This window comes from Odocoileus virginianus, chromosome 7, assembly GCF_023699985.2.
Source record: "Odocoileus virginianus isolate 20LAN1187 ecotype Illinois chromosome 7, Ovbor_1.2, whole genome shotgun sequence".
In the NCBI taxonomy this organism is placed as follows: domain Eukaryota; kingdom Metazoa; phylum Chordata; class Mammalia; order Artiodactyla; family Cervidae; genus Odocoileus; species Odocoileus virginianus.
This window is the reverse complement of record NC_069680.1, coordinates 6,363,195-6,377,317: the sequence shown is the minus strand read 5'-3', so window position 1 is coordinate 6,377,317 and position 14,123 is coordinate 6,363,195. Positions and strand designations below refer to the sequence as shown.

Below are 14,123 nucleotides of genomic sequence, written 5' to 3'. Positions count from 1 at the left end.
CTTCTGCGATGGCTCAGGTGTCTGGGTGACACAAGGCCAAGCCCCAGATGGCAGAAGAGAAAATCAGGGCCTTGAGGACTCAGGATGGGCCCCCAGCCCACATCTCTGGAAGCAGAGGAGGTCCAGGGAGACGTTCCTGCCCAGTCGAGATCACAGGAATTGTAAACAGAGGAGATTTTGAGACCCTTCAAGCTCAGAAAGACAACCAGAGGTTGCCAGCAGCTCGCAGAAAAGCTCCTTCCTTATCAGGGGCTGAACCTTTGAGTAAATCTCAGAGGAAACAACTGGACCTTCACAGCGACCCACCATGACCACAAGCAGACTGGTTACAGCTGGAGGAGGTGCACACCCCCCTGGGTAAGGTCCAGTCCAGCCCCAAGCTGCCCACTGGAGGGGTCCTGGGCCTGTAGCTGTCCAGGTCTTATAAGTTCACAGAAATACCCTCCCCTGCTATCCACTAGGCTATGGCCACCCTCTCCTACCCAAATGACCCCGCCCCTGCCCCCTCAGCCCATCTCAGCAGATTGAATCAGACCACCCAAATCCACCTGACAAACCATCAGAGGGACTAGAAAGAGGGAGAAGACCAAAAGAAAATGTCCATTCCCTTACTCGCCTTCCCATCCTGCCGGGGAAGGCTGGAGCCCATGTCCAACCTGGATCTCACCTGGAGGAAGGTAACCACCCCAAAGGGTGTCTGCACGGGCTGCATCTGCGGGTCTTCTGTCAGCAGCATGTGCTGAATTCTCGACTCACTGTTGTCCAAAGGGCTGTGCCAAGACACATGGTCGCCACTGCAGAAGGTGTTCTCTGTGGAGAGATGTGAGGGTCCTCAGCATTTGAGGCTCGGCAGCCAGCCCTGGAGCCCAACCTGGGGCCTGAGAAGCCTGGGCTGGGAGGCTCCCTAGCCTTCCAAGGAGGTCCCAGTGAAGGAGGGGAAGCATTCACTCAGATGAGAGCAAAGAGTATGACTATTTCCCCAAAATCAAATGCATTCCTGCTCGCCAATCCTGCCAGTCTTCGGTGGACTATGACAGGCTGCCAGTGGGGCTGCTCACTTGGGGGGGGGTGGTCCAACAACTTCTGGAACCTTCACTCCTCCAGTATTTTCACTGGGGGAGTTCTGCGGGGGAAGGGGCAGCCATGATCAGGTCTGCCAAGAAAGAATGAAGTACTTTACTGTTGGGCCATCCGGCCAGAAGTCCACAGGAAGGCTGGGGGGCCGTGAAAGCCCTTCACCTTGGAAAAACATACTAGGATTTCTGCGCGGCTGAAACTGTTCAAACAGGAATTCCCAACCTTGGAGGGCCTTTGAATTTCCCACAGGCAGAGAGATTTAGGGACTAGCTCCTCAGCAGATGGAGATCTGACCATGCCTCACACACCTCGGCAGAGACATGCAGCCCAGAGGGGCAGCTGTTGCCCTGGAGGACACAGGCTTTGGGCTCAGGCTGCCTAAGAGAAACGTGCAAATACGGCCACCTGGAAGTCTCACTGTTGCCCTTCACACAGGCCCACTGCTTTAAAGAAAGATGCGCAAGGTGGCAGAGCCACAAGGGCAAAATACACAGATGCTATGAAGTTTTCTGCACCCCTGCCTTTCACCTTGGTGTCCTTCCACAGGTCTCCTGCATTTACCAGACTGAAAGCATTTACAGGTCCTTTCCATTTCTTCTCCCTTCACACTGTTTTGCACATTTCATTCAAAATTATGTATCCTGGAGATCATTTTATATCAACAAACAGAAAGTTACCTCATATTTTATCCTTAATTATAAATTATTAAATATAAATATAATATTGTATTATATTTGTTTAAGCCACACAACATAATGATTTGTTATATGTATATATTGTTAAATTATTATCACAACAAGCCCATCACCACACATGGTTACAGATTTTTGTTTTTCTTGTGATGAGAACTTTTAGGATCTAGTCTCTTAAGAATTTTCATGTATACAACACAGTATTGTTGACAGTAGCCACTCTGCTGTATACACCTCCCTAGAATTTATCTTGTAACTGGAAGTTGTACCTTTTAACTCCATTCACCCAATTTCACCTACCTGTGCCCCCCGCCCCCACCAGCAACCTCCTCTCCCCTCTGGCAACTATACCTCTGTTATGTGTATCTATGAGCTTGGTTTTTACTTTTCCTTTTATTTTTTTAGATTCCACATGTAAATGATATCATATGATACTTATCTCTCTTTTTCTGACTTTGTAAATTAATTGACCACACGTGTGGCTTTATTTCTGGGTCCTTTACACTGTTCCACTGATTTATGTGTCTTTTTAATGTTAATACCATACAGTTTTGGTTACTATAGTTTTATGTACAATAACTACTTCATTTCTTATTCTTATTTTTTTAAATAATCATGAAGTAAGTTTGTATTTTTCATTCTGAAATAGCTGAAATTGTCAACTACCTCATATTTTATATAACTGTCGTAGTTCATACTAACTATAGTTAGTAGTAGAACTGGTGTATAGTAGTTCATTGTGGTCTGTTACTTATGATCTGGGAATCTGCAACTGTCAAGATCTCTTCACTTTTCAATCAACATTTAAAGTAAGGCACAAGGAGAGTCAACTACAAACCCCCAAATCTCCCAATTCCTGCTCGGCCTGCTCCTCCCAGATTTTCTCCCCTTTACAGAAGTATGTGTCTATAAACAGCACGCGTGATCTGCAAGTAAGAAACAACACAACCGGTAAAAAGACTGAATTAGTAATTAAAAGCTTCCCCCCACAATAAAAGGTCTAGGCCCAATGACTTCAATGTAAATTCTACCAACATTTAGAGAAGAATTAATACCAGTTTTTCATAAACTTTTCCAAAATTCAAACAAACAAACAAAAAGATAACACTTCCCAATTCATTCTATGAAGCCCTGATACCAAAACCAAAGGCATTACAAGAAAAGAAAGCCATGGACCAATATCCCTTATGCACAGACACAAAAATCGTCAACAAAAATATCAGCAAACTGAATACAACAACATATAAAATGACACAATGACCAAGTGAGATTTATCCCAGAAATACAAAGTTAGTTTAACCTAAGAAAATCAATGTAGTAAATACTACGTCAACAGAATACAGCTTTTCTGGAAAATTATGATTCTCTCCATAGACACAGAAGCATTTATCAAAATCCAATACTTCTTTTTATGACAAATACACTCAAACTAGGAATAGTTGAGACTTCTTCAATCTGTTAAAGGGCACCTACAAAAAAATCTACAGCTATCATCATACCTGATGATGAAACACTGAATTGTTTCCCTCTAAGATCAACAATGAAACAGAGATACTGGCTCTCACCACTTCTATTCAACATGGTATTAGGGGTTCTGAACTTCCCTGGTAATCCTGTGGTTAAGAATCCCCCTGAAAATGCAGGGGACATGGGTTTGATCCATGCTTTGAGAAGATTCCACACATTGTAGGGAGCCCTAGAGCCACAACTACTGAAGCCTGTGTGTCTAGAGCCTGTGCTCCACGACAAGAGGAGCCACCACAAGGAGAAGCTTGCACACTGCAACTAGAGAGTAGCCCCTGCTCACCACAACTAGAGAAAGCCCGTGCACAGCAAGGAAGACCCAGTGCAGCCAAAAATAAATAAATAAATAGTAAAACTTAAAATAAAATAAAAAAAAAGAAAAGAAGGACTAAGAGGGAATCGTTCCCTAGGTTCTAAAAAACAAAACAAACAAACCAAAAAAGGTTTGATTAAAGGTTCTAATCAAGGCAATAAGGTAAGAAGAAAAAATAAAAATTTGGATAGACCGACAAGGAAATAAAACTATCTCAATTTATAGATGACATTATCTTATACATTGAAATCCTAAGCAATCTACTAAAAAACTATCAGAAAAAAACAAGTTCAGCAACATTTCAGAGTACAAGAATAATAAACAGCTAGTACATATATTTCCATACACTAAAAAGAGCAACTTGACAATGAAATTGATAAAATAATTCCATTCACAACAGAATCAAAAAGAATACAATACTTGGGAATAAATTTAACAAAAGAAATGTAAAATTTGTACTCTGAAAACTATAAAACAACTGCTGAAAGAAAATAGAGAAGACCTACACAAATGGAAATTGCTCATAAACCAGGAGACTTAATATTGTTAAGATCGCAATATTCCCCAAATTGAACTACAGATTTAATACAGTCCCTATCAAAATGCCAAATGCCCCCCTCCCCGTTTTTTGCAAAAATTCACAACCTGATTTTAAAATTCATTTGAAAGTGCAAAGAACCCAGAATAACCAAAACAATCTTGAAAAAGATGGACTATTTAATCTTTCTGTTTTCAAAACTTGCTACAAAGCTACAGTCATCAAGACAGTGTGGTACTGACACAAGAATACCATTTGATCAAGGTAACAGAATTTATAGAAACAAACCCTCAAATTTATGGGCAATTAATTTTTGACAAGATAGTCAAGATAATTCAATACAGGAAATAATACTCTTTTCTGCAAATAGTGATGGAACAAATGAATATCCACATTCAAAAGAATCAAGTTGGATTCCTTCTCTAAACCATAAATAAAACTTAATTCAAAATGGATCATAAACCTAACTATAATAGTTAGCACTACAAAACTCTTAGAAGAAATGTAAGAGTAAGTCTTCTGTCCTTGGATTAGGCAATGTTCTTAGATAGATACCAAAAGCACACACAGACAAAGAGAAGATAAATTGGACTTCATTAAAATTAAAACCTGTTGTGATTCAAGAAAGTGAAAAGAAATGCAAATGAAAACCACAAGGAAATAACCACTTTATATACACTGATTGATTTAGCCATTAAGTTGCGTCCAACTCTTGTGACCCCATGGACTGTAGCCTGCCAGGTTCCTCTGTCCATGGGATTCTCCAGGCAAGGATACTGGAGTGGGTTGCTGTTTCCTTCTCCAGGGAATCTTCCCGGGTCTCCTGGACTGCAGGTAGATTCTTTACTGACTGAGCTATAAGGGAAGCCCTCATGCATACATTAGGATGGCCATTATAAAAACAAAAATATAAAGCAAACAAAAACCTCAGAAAATAACAAGTATTGGTGAGGATTTGGAAAAACTGGATCCCCTCTGCATTAGTGGTGGTGTGCTGTGCTTAGTCATGTCTGACTCTTTCTGACCCCAAGGACTATAGCCAGCCAGGCTCCTCTGTCCATGGGGATTCTCCAGGCGAGAATACTGGAGTGGGCTGCCATGCCTTCCTCCAGGGGATCTTCCCAACCCAGGTATTAAACCCGAGTCTCCTGCATTGCAGGCAGATTCTTTACCACCTGAGCCACCAGGGAAGCCCAAGAATACTGGAATGGGTAGCCTATCCCTTCTCCAGGGTAACTTCCTGACCCAGGAATCAAACCACGATCTCCTGCATTGCAGGCAAATTCTTTATCAGCTCAGCTACCAGGAAGCCCATGTAAAACAGTGGAACTGCTTTGGAAAAGTTTGGTGATTCCATGAAATACTAAACATGGAATTACCATATGACCCAACAATTCCACTTGTAGGTACATACCCAAAAGAAATGAAAACATGTCCACACAAGGACTTGTATCTGAATGTTCACAGCAGCATTATTTATAATAGCCCAAAGGTGGAAACAACCCAAGTGTCCATCAACTAATGAATGAATAAATAAAATGTGGTATATCCACACAATGGAATATTATTTGGCAATACAAAATGCTGAAGTATTGATACATGCCACAACATGAACAACATAGCAAAAACATGATGCTAAGTGAGAAGCCAGTCACAAAAGGCCATGTGTGATTCCATTAATACAGAATGTCCTGAGTAGGCAAATCTATGGAGATAGATTAGTGGTTGCCCAGGGCTGGGTTGGGTAAGGGGGAATGGGAAGTGACTGGTCTGGAGCTGCTTTTTGGGGTAATGGTCTCATAGCTGTGAACTATAAAATATGTGAATTATATCTTTGTAAAGGTGATTTTTAAGAAGAAGAAAATGCAGCAGGTAAAAGGGAAGAATCCTGTGGGAGGAGAAAAGTGGAAGAAACAAGGCTCTGGACTGTTACTACCTTCAAAGGTAAAGCAGCCTGACCTGGGAGAAACCTGAACCGTAGTGCCCAGACTTCACAGCATTTTATAGTCCTCCTATACGATCACCTAGTCCATTTTCATTTCCTACAAAGAAGGAAAGGATCCTCAAGATTGCCCAACGCTGTGAAGCAAGCCAGTCAGGACGGGCACAGTGCAACATCGCCCACACTTTTGAGTCACCCGTAACATCCATCAGGATTTTCAACATTATCTGTGTACACCCATACCATTGCCTACCTGTATTTCCCCCCTAAAAGTGACTCACTTTTTTAAACCTAACAAACTTACTTTAAAATGAAATGTCATATCACTATACTACATAAGGAAAACAGAAAACCAAGGTTGCCCGTCATAAAGTGGAAAATAATTTTGGTAACTTCAAAATAATTTAATGAAAAAAGTTAATAATTTATAACTGATACTGCTGCCTATCTAACATTGTTAAAAACTGAAATAAATAAGGGTCAAAGACTGTTAAAGGTTTAAAGCATCATATCAAACTGACAAACTCAGCAGGATTGAATCAGAACTGAAGAGGGAAGACAGTTCTCACTAGTCACAGTATTGAGTGCTTTGTCCAGTTACCATCTAAAATCTCTTGCTGGCTTTGGCAAACCCTGGCCAACTGGCTAATTTTGCAGGTGGGAAGGCTCTGTCCTATTTGCCTCCACTGCATGCATGCTCGTGCTAAGTCACTTTAGTCGTGTCCAACTCGGTATGACCCTATGGACTGTAGCCCATCAGGCTCCACTGTCCATGGCATTCTCCAAGCAAGAATACTGGAGTGGGTAGCTATTCCCTTCTCCAGGGGGTCTTCCCTACCCAGGGATCAAACCTGTGTCTCTTACATCTAACCTGCACTGGCGGGCATGTTCTTTACCACTAAGTGCCACCGAGGAAGCCTATTTGCCTCTGTGACCCTGGGCAACTTGCCCAATCGCAGTCTCTAAGCCCTTCCACATCTGTAAGCAGGAAAGAGTGTGCCTACTCAGTGCACGTTCCACTGCAGTTACTCCTGGACTGGAATACTGCTACTTCCATCTGGGTCAAAGTGCCTTTACCAGAAAACAGGACAGGCCACAGAACCTGTAGCTAACAGCAACTGCCAGTAGGTGGCACCATTGCTCCTGGATTAAGGAAGAGTGTGGCCAGTTCCCTCCAGCGCCCCACCTCTAAGCCGACTTTGGCTGGAAACAGGGAAGAGGCTACAGAGGTTTGGAGTTACGACCTTCATTAACCACAATTAACATCAATTTAAAAATACATGCTGTATAAAGCTACACTGTTTAAATGAAATATGAATGACAAAAAGCTACTCTGTATAGACAGTTTGGGAAGGGGCTGACTTTAGTCAACTGGGAGACAGACCCGGGTTGCAGTTCCAGAACCAACACACCAGCCTGCATGATCCGGAGCGAGACGGTCTTAACTACCCACAGAAAGGTTCAGAGAGCACATAGCTAACAACCTCCCAGACCTGCCTGCTGGGGGAACCAGACTTTTGAGCTCTGCTCTGGCCAAGAAACAGTCTTTCTTAACAATGAAAGAGCCTTGGTCACAGTTTTCAAGCCTGGGACAAAGCCACAATGGACTCATTCTTGAGTCCGGCCTGGTCTTTATGCCCCGGATGCTCAGCCCCGTTCTGTGTGGAGCCACCACAGTCTCTGCTCTCAGGCCCTGAGCCCACCCTCACAGGGGTTTTCAAATGCTAATACTGCCTCGGTTGGGGGCCCAACTGTTCAGCCCAGTGGTTAGAGGAGCTCGCTCCCTCTCCCTTCCTCTCTTTGGTCCCCTCAAATGTCCTTACCCAGACATCCCTGGGAACCCCACCCAAAGCACGGCAGAGGGGCTGCCAGGAGGTGTGAAGGCGGCATTTCCAGGTGAGGCCTGGAGGCCACTTCACATTCCCTCCCTCTTCCTCTCCGCTCTGCCTCCCAGTACCACATTGCAGTACCATCCCGCTGCTGCAGCCTGTTTGGCAAATTCACACCACTCCAGGGTGGTAAAGGATCCAAAAAATACTTGCTTCAGTTCTGCCCCTTGCTCAGTTTAAAGAAAGGTTTCATCACTGGATGTCTCTTTCCCCAATAACAAACAACTCCCTGGCAAGAACTCATAAAAGGTTGGGGCAGGGGGGCCCATATGGTTGTGCAGATTCTAACTGACCCCTTGAATTGGCTGTCACCCTACCCTACCTCGTGAACATCCAGCTTTAGTCATGGTGGTTTGAAGTTGGACTGTGCTGGATTGAAGAAGTTAGCAAAATCTAGGGAAATGGGTTGCAGAAGAAACAGCTATTGTTTGCAAAATAATGAGTGCTGCCTTTGAAACAGGGAGAGACAAACGCATTCTTCAAGAGTTCTTAAGTCACCCCAACTCTGGAGAGTGACTGTCTCCATTCTGTGTGGAAGTATAGGATGAGCTCCCCCGCCTCCCCCAGCCCCCATCTCAGTAGTCAGAATCCATAAGCTTGGTCTGAGGAGAACGGGTTAATGTTATCTCCTGGAGCCTTAAAGACAGGGTTTCTCGTAGCTGATGCCAGGAGCACTCATGCTTGCAGATGGTTACCTGTGCTCCAGACAGGAAGAGCAAAGGCAGGAAGCCCAGCTGAACTGGGACAGGTGTCAAAGGTGTTGCGGATCTGCAAGAGGTGCTTCAGGAAGTGGAAGAAAACAAGAGGTGGACCAAAGCAGGCTGGTAGACTGGAGTCTGTCAACTTTAGGGTCAAACTCTGAACAATGGGGTTGCCGTCATCATCTTTCCATCCCTCTCATCTTCTTGGTACTCAAAAATCACTTTGATGATGAAGCCTTCCATGCTTCCCAAATGAAGACACACAGTTGGTTCCTAAGACAGCTAAGCAGTTTTTCCCTGAAAGCCAGATGTTCCGACACAGATGGCTGAGCGGGAAGGTCAGGTGGCCTCCCCTGTCTCAGAAAGCCCCAGGATCAAACCAACATTCCGGGTGGGGAGAATCTGGCAATGGCCTCACCCCCTCTCCTTCCTGAGAAGGCCCACTGTGGGCTGCTGGAGCTGGGCCCAGAGAAGGCCTCCTCTGAGGTTGGAAGAGAGCCCCTTCAAGTCAACTGAAGGCCCATGAACTGCAATACATTAAATGGGTAGAAACACAAGTCTGCACAGGCCTGAGCAGCCTCCAGATGCCCCAGCAGGAGGAGGAGAGAGCCTGGAGGTTTTGCTGAACAACCCAGGCCTAGCCAATGTGGTGGAGGGGGTGAAGTTCAAAGTCAGCCCTGTCAGCCTCTGGCCAGCCCAAATACTAACTGAAGCCACTTAGTCTGCCCACTGCCCCGGCTGGATCTCCATGTAATCCTGTCCTAATTTCTAAGCCCTGGTGCTTTCTCCTTGCTTGTTCTAAGCCAAGCTATAGGGAAAGGGGTGGGGTTGTATATTGCCTCATCTATTTGTGTCATGGTAGATTTCTAGAAATGAGGAGCCTCCAGCATTTTCTGAGGTCATAGGGTGTAGGACAGCTCGATGCCACTGCCACAGATTACATTTCTGGAGCCCTTAACACACCTGTGAGATTCTGTGCCCATTCTGGGGAGGGGGCGCCCCAGGCATCAGCCAGAGGACACTGCCCTCGCTGTTCTAGCACCCTCAGACCCAGAGCCTCCCGCGGGCCTCCTCTACCTCCATCTGAAAGCACGGCCGAGGGAAGGGAGCAGACCTTCTTCTTGCTGGGGAAGATCAGCGCTCACCTTTCCTGTCAACAGCAACTCTCCTTCCTCCAGGGAGCCAAACAAAGTCATGAGTGGATACTTCTCTGCCCGCCTGCCTGGACCCCCCAGCTCCAAGCCAGAGCTGTGTTCTGTTCGGAGTCCTGCAGCAGTGGTGAGACCATGGGTATCACATAGGAGCAAAAAATGACTATGTCCCGGGTAATTCCCCTTTAACACTTGAGTGCTGGAAGGAGACAGTATGAGGGGGACATGAGTTTAGAAGCACCAATTGGTACAGAACAACAGAATCTGGCACCCATGCCCTTCTGAGTACACATGCACAGCAGGCTGTAGGAAGGAGATTCCAGGAGCCGATTGCACAATCGCCCCGCTGCAGCGCTTCAAATCACACTCCTCCAAAGAAAGGCCGAGACAGGATTCTTTCTTTAAGAAAGAAGGAAATAACCACAAAACAAACAAACAGTGTGTGGAGGCGGGAGAGAGACAGACTGCCTATACGTGTGTTAACGGGCTTTTGTGGCCAGCAGGCAAAGTTCTTCACAGTTGGGTGGATGGTGTCAAGGTTTTCCCACCTGGTCAAGTGGTGGAAGCAAGAATTCAACCCCCTTCTCCCACCTTTTAAAAGTCCTGAAGGCAGTTTCTCAAGACTGAAAAAGTGAATCTGAGTGTTTGGTTAGAGAGAGTCCTTCAACTAGTTCTGTGTGACATTAATCTGGCTCAATGTGGCTGCAAGACACGGCTGGGGAAGTGGGCGTGCCATAGCACTTGATTAAGTCAGGAAGAGCAAGAGGAGACGTGCTTGTTCTTACAAAACTGAAGGGGAAAGGAAAGGATATTCCTTCTAGGTTTCGTCCAGAATCAAAGGAATTGCCAAGGATTGGAAAGCCAGTCCAAGGAGACTCAAATTGTTTCCCTATGTATTTTCTCAACAACCTCTGGCTCTCCACCTTCCTCCCCCTTCCTCAAAGACGAAGATACAAACGCAAACAGTGCAGGGGAAAGAAGATCCCTTTCATAAGCAGAGAAACTCAGCAAAATTAGCACAGGAGGGGGCTGGCGGGCTGCCAGTGGCCCCCAGGGTACTCCCCCCAAAGCGAGTCTCAAGACAGGCTCTCTACCTGGTAGTGGGGATGACTCCAGAGGCCGACAGCAGATCCCGGACACTCCATGTCCATACACACAGGGTCCCAGTGGGACACCCTCATTCTCCCCATGTGGATGGCGAGGACCTTGACTGCAGTGGGAGCTCATAGGGATCTATCTGCCATGGGTAGCAGCTGTCACTAGTCAAATCCTGTTCCTCCACTCACCATGGCCATGCCCTCCTGTAAGGAATTCAGGGCCTTCCAGAGAGCCCTGAGTCCTAAACTGGCAGATGCTTTCACTTCTCTATTAAAGCAACTCCATGTGTTTAGACATCTTTCAGTATGGAAAGGCGGAGTCTTCTGCCCAGAGGCTAGTAACTGGGCAAAACCTGTCTGTGCTCCTCTCACTCTCCTGAACTGGCACAGAGGACTCGCCACCAACACGCAGAGCAGATTCCAAGCTCCTTTGTTCCAAAAGCCAAAATAACAAAAAATATTTTATTTTTTTATTTTAATTTTTTTTTTTTAGTTCTATCACTTTATTGCTACCAACCCATCTCCCTCCACCCTCATGCACACATGCTCAGTCATGTAATCCAATGGACTTCAGCCCACCAGGCTCCTCTGTCCATGGACTTTTCCAGGCAAGAATACTGGAGTGGGTTGCCATTTCCTTCTCCAACAAAAAAGATTTTAAACTTGCAACCCCTACGTACATTTCAACCCCTACGTACATTTCAACCCCTCAAAATGCCAAGGAATGTTTTAAAGTTTTAAAATCAAGTGCATGCTTCTACTCCTTCTGCCTCTTTCCTAAAGAGACTAGTATTTAAATCCACAGGAAAATCCATTTAGTTGCTAATGCTTCCACGGTGGCTCAGTGGTCAAGAATCCTCCTGCCAATGCTGGAGACACAGGTTCGATCCCTGGGTCAGAAAGGTCCTCTAGAGAAGGAAGTGGCAACCCACTCCAGTATTCCTGCCTGGGAAATCTGATGGACAGAGGAGACTGGCGGGTTACAGTCCATGGGGTCACAAGAGAGTCGGACACGACTTAGCGACTAAACAACAACAAATATGTAAACTAGCATAGTCACTGTGGAGGGCCACGTGGCAGAAACTATCAATAAAGATACATTCCCTTTGACTCAATCAGTCTACTTCTTAGCATCCACCCTAGAGCAGAACACATGCCCAAGGAGGAATGAACAAGGATGCTTGCAGCATCGGTGCATTGTTTGTGATTATGGAAAAAGTGAAACAGCCCGAATGTGCATCACTAAGAAAATGGTTAAACGATGGCCTAAACATGCTACCAAATCATAGGCAACAGTAAAAAAGAAAAAAACAGATAAATCTTCATATATTGACGTGGAAAGATCCGCAAGACATACTGTTAATTGAAAAAATCGATCTGTGAAGAACAGTACCATTTCACTTACATTAAAGAAGGAAAAGAGGAGGGAGGTGGGAGGAGGGATCGGGATGGGGAACACATGTAAATCCATGGCTGATTCATGTCAATGTATGGCAAAAACCACTACAATATTGTAATTAGCCTTCAACTAATAAAAATAAATGAAAAAAAAAGAAGAAAAAAAATAGTAAACCCATTTCATTTCTTTAGGTACCTAGAAGAAGGTGAATACATAGAAAAAAAAGTATCTAGAAGGTCATACAGATAAATGGCTCTTTTTAGGGAGGGGCCTGAGATTGGGTTGTGTGGTTAAGGAGGGCTTTATCTGTAGAATCTGAATTTCTAGCCTTCCAAAATGTACTTACATATTATTACTACATTAAAAAAAATAAAATCAGAAAGAACTCCTTGATCCCTCAGACATGCCGCAGGAACTCTGTGTGCAGTGACACAGATCTGGCCCAGTCAGGAAGCTAGGGGCCACCCTTGGCTCACATCTAACATGTCACCAGTGGCACTTTCACCATCTAAGCTTTCAAATTCTTAAACACATGCCCCACCTTCTAAATTAACCAGACTGATGATGCTGGTCCTGTTGCCACAGATTTCACACTTTTCCTGTTACTTTATTTTTCTTCTTCTCTTGGTGGTTATGGTCAGTTACATAAAAACAATCCCTTTTCTCTCCCTTGCAACTTTTGTTCTTAGTCCTATTTCTGTACACTGTTTCTTACTAGCACTTCTAACATTCTTACTACTTTACAGCTCAGGGTTAACATTGCTCTTAAGATGTCTAAAATCTTAGGATATTATTTTAAATTTCTATTAATAGTCTGTTTTTATGCTCTTTGACATACAAGATCTCTGGGGACAAGGACAAGATCTGTTAAGTGATTTTGTTCATGATACTTTGACAATCAACATTTCCTATTTGATCATTTTAATAATAAAGGCAACTGTTCTCTTCAAAAAAAAGAAAAAAGGTCTAAAATCTAAGATCTGTAGACATAGCTATAGATCAACAACCTGAAAAGCCCAGGTGAAGATGACCACACATACCTCCTATTCTCATTTGTTAGGATAAACAGAGCAGAAGCACTCTTACGATGGAACAAAGCTGCATTCGTATCTCTGAGCATCTGAGTCAAAGAACTTTAGCACAGCCCTCATTCTGCCTAAATTCCAGAGGAAGGGCATTTTGTTACTTTGCAGAAGTCTGGAAGCCTGGAGGGACACTCTAAGGTACCTTTTTGCTTTGTTGTCATTTTGCACTTGCTTTGGGAATGGAGAGAGGTGTACTGTTGGCACACACAGGCTAGGAAGGTGCAGATAAAACAACCATCTCTGTTTTTCTTCAGCAAAGAGGATGGTGAAGACAGGATGTAGCTCCAGTTCCTTTCAAGGGAAGAACCTGGTTCTGCCCAAGCTTTACGTAGATAAAGTGTTTGGTTTCCAACAAATATGAAGAGGGAAACCTTCTGGAACCAGGTAAGAAGTTACATAGGTGAGAAAAGCAAGTCTTCTCTCAAGTGCCATTCTCATTTCAGAAAACATGTCTGCCCTCATCCCAGCTATGAGTTTAGATGTAAGCAAGGTGGAACCATTCAATGGCAGGCCTGGGGTGGAGCTCAGGCTTCACCCCAGTACTCTCAGGAAGTCATTCCTGAGTGAGTCACTAGACGCAGTCAGGCGGCAGGGGAAACTGATGAATCAATCAAACCAAAACCAGTGAACTTCAACCGTTCTCCCAACCACCAACCACACTGAAACAGGAGGAAGGAAAGCATTACGGTACAGCGGTGACCTGGGTATTAGAGAA

The 14,123-nt window shown here is 44.5% G+C and overlaps 1 protein-coding gene across 2 annotated transcripts in view; it reads right to left on the bottom strand.

Moving 5' to 3' along the window:
• The window catches only part of SUFU (SUFU negative regulator of hedgehog signaling), a 106,024-nt gene that overhangs the window by 36,428 nt on the left and 55,473 nt on the right, over positions 1 to 14,123 (bottom strand). For both annotated transcript variants that reach the window (XM_020897881.2, XM_020897880.2), the window contains exon 4: positions 668 to 810. In XM_020897881.2, the coding sequence (XP_020753540.1) occupies positions 668 to 810 (143 nt within the window). The remainder of the gene's footprint in view (positions 1 to 667; positions 811 to 14,123) is intronic.